Source organism: Poeciliopsis prolifica, unplaced genomic scaffold, assembly GCF_027474105.1.
Source record: "Poeciliopsis prolifica strain line A6 unplaced genomic scaffold, Auburn_PproV2 SCAFFOLD116, whole genome shotgun sequence".
NCBI classification, from domain to species: domain Eukaryota; kingdom Metazoa; phylum Chordata; class Actinopteri; order Cyprinodontiformes; family Poeciliidae; genus Poeciliopsis; species Poeciliopsis prolifica.
The window spans coordinates 390,473-395,128 of record NW_026562491.1 but is presented as its reverse complement, the minus strand read 5'-3'; the positions used below and the strand labels follow the sequence as shown (position 1 = coordinate 395,128).

Genomic DNA, 4,656 nt, shown 5'->3' with positions numbered 1-4,656 from the left:
AGTGGAGACTGTCGTTCCTGAGGAAACAGTGGAGACTGTCGTCCCTGAGGAAACAACCGAGACCGTCGTCCCTGACGAAACAACCGAGACTGTCCTCCCTGAGGAAACAGGGACACTATCGTCCCTGAGGAAACAACCGAGACCGTCGTCCTTGAGGAAACAGTGGAGACTGTCGTCCCTGAGGAAACAACCGAGACTGTCCTCCCTGAGGAAACAACTGAGACTGTTGTCCCTGAGGAAGCAACCGAGACGGTTGTCCCCGAGGAAACAACCGAGACGGTTGTCCCCGAAGAAACAATCGAGACGGTTGTCCCCGAAGAAACAATCGAGACTGTCCTCCCTGAAGAAACAGTAGACACTATCATCTGAGGAAACAAGAGAAACTGTCGTCCTGAGAAAGTCCCTCTGAGGAAACAACCGAGACTGTCCTCCCTGAGGAAACAGTGGACACTATCATCTCTGAGGAAACAAGAGAAACTGTCGTCCCTGAGAAACGTCCCTCTGAGGAAACAACCGAGACCGTCGTCCCTGAGGAAACAACCGAGACTGTCCTCCCTGAGGAAACAGTGGACACTATCGTCCCTGAGGAAACAACTGAGACTGTCGTACCTGAGGAAACAACTGAGACTGTCCTCCCTGAGGAAACAACTGAGACTGTCCTCCCTGAGGAAACAGTGGACACTATCGTTCCTGAGGAAACAACTGAGACTGTCGTACCTGAGGAAACAACTGAGACTGTCCTCCCTGAGGAAACAACTGAGACTGTCCTCCCTGAGGAAACAGTGGACACTATCGTTCCTGAGGAAACAACTGAGACTGTCTCCCTGAGGAAACAACTGAGACTGTCCTCCCTGAGGAAACAACTGAGACTGTCCTCCCTGAGGAAACAGTGGACACTATCGTTCCTGAGGAAACAACTGAGACTGTCCTCCCTGAGGAAACAACCGAGACTGTCCTCCCTGAGGAAACAACTGAGACTGTCCTCCCTGAAGAAACAGTAGACACTATCATCCCTGAGGAAACAAGAGAAACTGTCGTCCCTGAGAAACGTCCCTCTGAGGAAAATGTTTTACCAAGAGAGAACGGTACCCTAATGGTTCTCCCACCAGCTAACAAAGCTCCAGATGTAGCAGAGGAAACTCCACTAGGAACCTCAACAGTGGGACCCACCGAGGAGGCAACCATTCGGTCTACAACACACTCTCCTAAGTACGTAGTGGAAACCAACAATGGAAACTTTCCAGATGTAGCAGTCCGACCCTACGTAGAACAAGACATCTTTTTGGGGAACAATGACTTTGTGGAGGTGGAAGAGGACGATAACTCGGTAAGCAGAGGTAGAACATTTCACAATGTTTAAGTGTTGACTCCATCATCAGATCATCCTCTGGGTATATTTTGTGTTGTCAGATTGGTAACGAGATAGACGACACGCTGCTGCGACCCCTGCGACCCCTGAAGGAGTACGTGGTGGAGCAGCGGATCAAACTGAAGGGAGAAACCTACAGCAACGCTCTGAGAGACCCCAGCAGCTTCCAGTACCAGCAGCTGGCCAAGCAGTTCAAACGCAGGGTGAGCGTCTGTCCAGTCTATACCAGAGGTGTAAGGGTCAAAGGTCAATGAACCCACTGAAAGCTAACTTATGCAGGTCTTTTTCAGAAAGGTGTTTCTGAGCAGCAGTTCCGTCTTCCTGCCCCTCAGCTCAGTTTCTCCTCATGGTTTCATCAGCACCACTGAAAATGATTCTGTGTTGTTACCATCTTCTTGTTTTGAGTCTCTTTCCCTCTCTGACGTCCACAACACTCACTCAGAACCAAACTGATTTGCCTGTGGTTTCTTCCAAACTGCAGACTCAGGACTTTGGCTCCGGTTTAAAGGCCTCGCCTGACTTTCACGCTTTAAGTATCTTTATGCATTACAGCTCAGCTTGCTGCGGCTGCCAGAGAGCAGCTATACGAGCCGCGGAGGCTGCGGAGAACATACAGTATACGAGCAGTGACTCACCTCGAGCCGCTGGAAAAAGCTGCGCTGCCAGGAAAGCAGAGCGCAGCGCCGGTGTGTTCCCGCTCCACTGGGAGGTTTATGGGCCTCGCTCCATGTTAGTGACGCGGGAAAGCAGTTTATGGTTTGAATGTCATGGTCAGGATCTTTAATGAGGGAATATGAAGTGGATAACTGCACTAATAGAATCAGCAGAAGAAGAAAAGGGCAGCCACAGGCCACTGTACTCTGTTTGAAAGGTCTGAGCTGCAGATTTCACTCATTAAAAACTTGAGTGTCGGTCTTTATTAGGAAGACCTTTAGCTTTCCTTCCTCCACTGAGGCTCTTCTGTTGTGGCTCTTTGAATGACCCCAAACGGTCCAGATGTGCTGAGACTAACATCCTGGAAGGGAATGAACAGAACATTTCCTGGTTCCTGAACATGTTTCACCTTCCATCCGCTAATACTGCTTCAGTTTGAGTTTGAATGATGACCTTTGAACAATGACAAAAAGCTTTAAAATCAGAGTGGACCAGTAAGTGATGACCATGACCTTTATAGATGAGCGGTTCTGGAGTAACGAACCTCCTCTGGTTGTTCTGGTCCGAACTGCAGCAGGATTTAACTTGTGTTTCCTCTGACAGGTTGAAGTCGCCTTCGACAGGCTGCCAGGCTTCAAGAGCCTTGACATAATTGAATTCAGGTACTGTTTAATTGACTTAGATTACAGCTGACCTCAGGAACTGTCATTTATAAGTAGTAAACTTTGGATTTAAAAGCAAGCTGGACAAAAAGCTCAGTTTCTCTGTCATTTTGAATGTTCACGTTTTTCCTGGTTTTGTCGGCTCATTTCTGGTTTGGTTTGTGTTTTCAGGCCTCAGAAGGACCTGCAGCGGTAAGTTTGTCCTCATTCTGTCTTGGCCTCCCAAACATTGCTTCATTAGGGCTCTGTGCAGCTGGGCTAATCCATAACCTGTAGCCCTGCTGCCTCCTCTCCACAACTTCTGGAGCTCTGGGACGTGTGTTTTCACTTCTGCTGAAGGATTAGCTGGCGTCTACCCTGACGTCTTGTCAGGCTTTATGGGTGACTTAACCCCTGGCCCCTTTCTGGCAGGAACACTGATTAATGCCCCTCCAGCTGGCTGTGGAGGTGTAAACCTGCTGCAGAGGAGCTTCAGGCCGACGGGAAACTAAAATATAGAAAAGCCTCAATAACCTGAGATAATGTAAGATTTAAAAAGGCTGATCCACTGGAGTTCACGGCAAGTTGGTTCTGTTGATGGGCAGCCTGGTCCTCTGGATCAGGTCTTTGCTCACCTGTTGCACTGAACAACAGGTCTGTCGCTCCGCTGTCTGCTTAATGTCCTTATTGATAGTCAATCAGGTCTTAAGTGGGATAAGACGCTCGGCGGCCACCTGCAGCCGTTACAGGATTACCTTAAAGCTTTATGACCAACTCTACTCTCACCGCTCCGTCAGACCGGCCCAGACTCCACAGACCATCCAGCAGGTCACCAGGTTCAGCCGTTCCTCAGCGTCAGCATGAACTAACAGACGAGATAAACAGGTTGAATGTAATAATCAGACAACAACCAGATCCAGTCAAACACATACAGAGCAACTTTTGCACTAATTTACTGTCTAAAAATAAATTGTTTCTTCAGATGTTGTTGTCGTTTCCTTGATGATTGGATGGTGTTTGTACCTGAATGCTGACTGAGCTGTTCCTCTGTGTTCTGGTCCTATCAGGGGTCTGGTGGTGCAGGTCCACTACGCCATCACTCTGGACCTGGAGGTGGACAGCGGTGGGATCTCCAGCGACACTCTGGACTTCATCACTCTGCAGAATAATCAGGTGGAGCGCAGCTACGTTGGCTCTGCTGAGCACCGTCATCTACACAATCACTGATTTCCGTAACTACATCACCGAAGCTCTGCACAAAGACAACGTCCTGAACAACGGCAGCCTGGACAGCCTGGAAAACGGTACCTCTGCTTGTTTGGTCTTTAGAATCTGGTGATCAGGCCCCAGATCTGAAAATCTAATGTTTATTGCTTGTTTTATAAGTGATGTTTTCATGGTGTAAAGCATTTAGAACAGCCTTGTTGATGAAATGTGCTATAAAATCAATCTTAACTTGACTTTAATGAACATATTAAAGAAATATTGACTGTTTCACTGAAGTGTTTTTGTATTTGAAGCAGGGAACGTTCCTCCTGTGAAACCTACAAGTGAATCGGATGAAGCTTACAACAACATGGTGAGACAAATTCAACTAAACTCTAAACTTGACAGACTTAAATGAGTAGAGGCTGAACGATGGCTCCTTGTTTTCAGGATAACATACTGGCTGCAGAGAAACCTCCTGATGCGCCGATCCATGAGCCAGACACCAGCCAGGTTTTCCTGAAAAAGGAGGACTTCCTGTTTGATACCAGGGACCAGTGGAAAGGTCCACACAGTGAGGAAGTGAGTGAAAACGACGTCTTCTTATTCGATGAAAGTACAACACCTCCACAGACCGTTAAAGTCCAAAAGACAGTTGACCTGGAGCCAGTAACTAAAGACGGTAAGAAACGTCTCCGTCTGTAAAACCTTTTCTGTTGTCCTGGATCAGATCAGTCAGTTAATGAGTTCATTTGCTTCACAGATGGTGGAAACATTGAAGGTGAG

At 47.9% G+C, this 4,656-nt stretch overlaps 1 protein-coding gene across 2 annotated transcripts; it reads left to right on the top strand.

Annotated features, from left to right (window-relative positions):
- The first annotated feature begins 402 nt into the window (after positions 1–402).
- Positions 403–4,244, top strand: LOC129354720 (interphotoreceptor matrix proteoglycan 2-like). Of its 2 annotated transcripts, none has more exons than XM_055024204.1 (6): positions 403–1,327; positions 1,411–1,572; positions 2,627–2,685; positions 2,857–2,877; positions 3,732–3,968; positions 4,188–4,244. In XM_055024204.1, the coding sequence occupies exons 1-5, from the start codon at positions 1,094–1,096 to the stop codon at positions 3,889–3,891; spliced, it is 636 nt and encodes a 211-aa protein (XP_054880179.1). In that variant the 5' UTR covers positions 403–1,093; the 3' UTR covers positions 3,892–3,968; positions 4,188–4,244. The 2 variants fall into 2 exon arrangements, with proteins under 2 accessions (XP_054880179.1, XP_054880178.1); XM_055024203.1 differs by having other exon boundaries at positions 4,185–4,244.
- Positions 4,245–4,656: the final 412 nt, after the last annotated feature.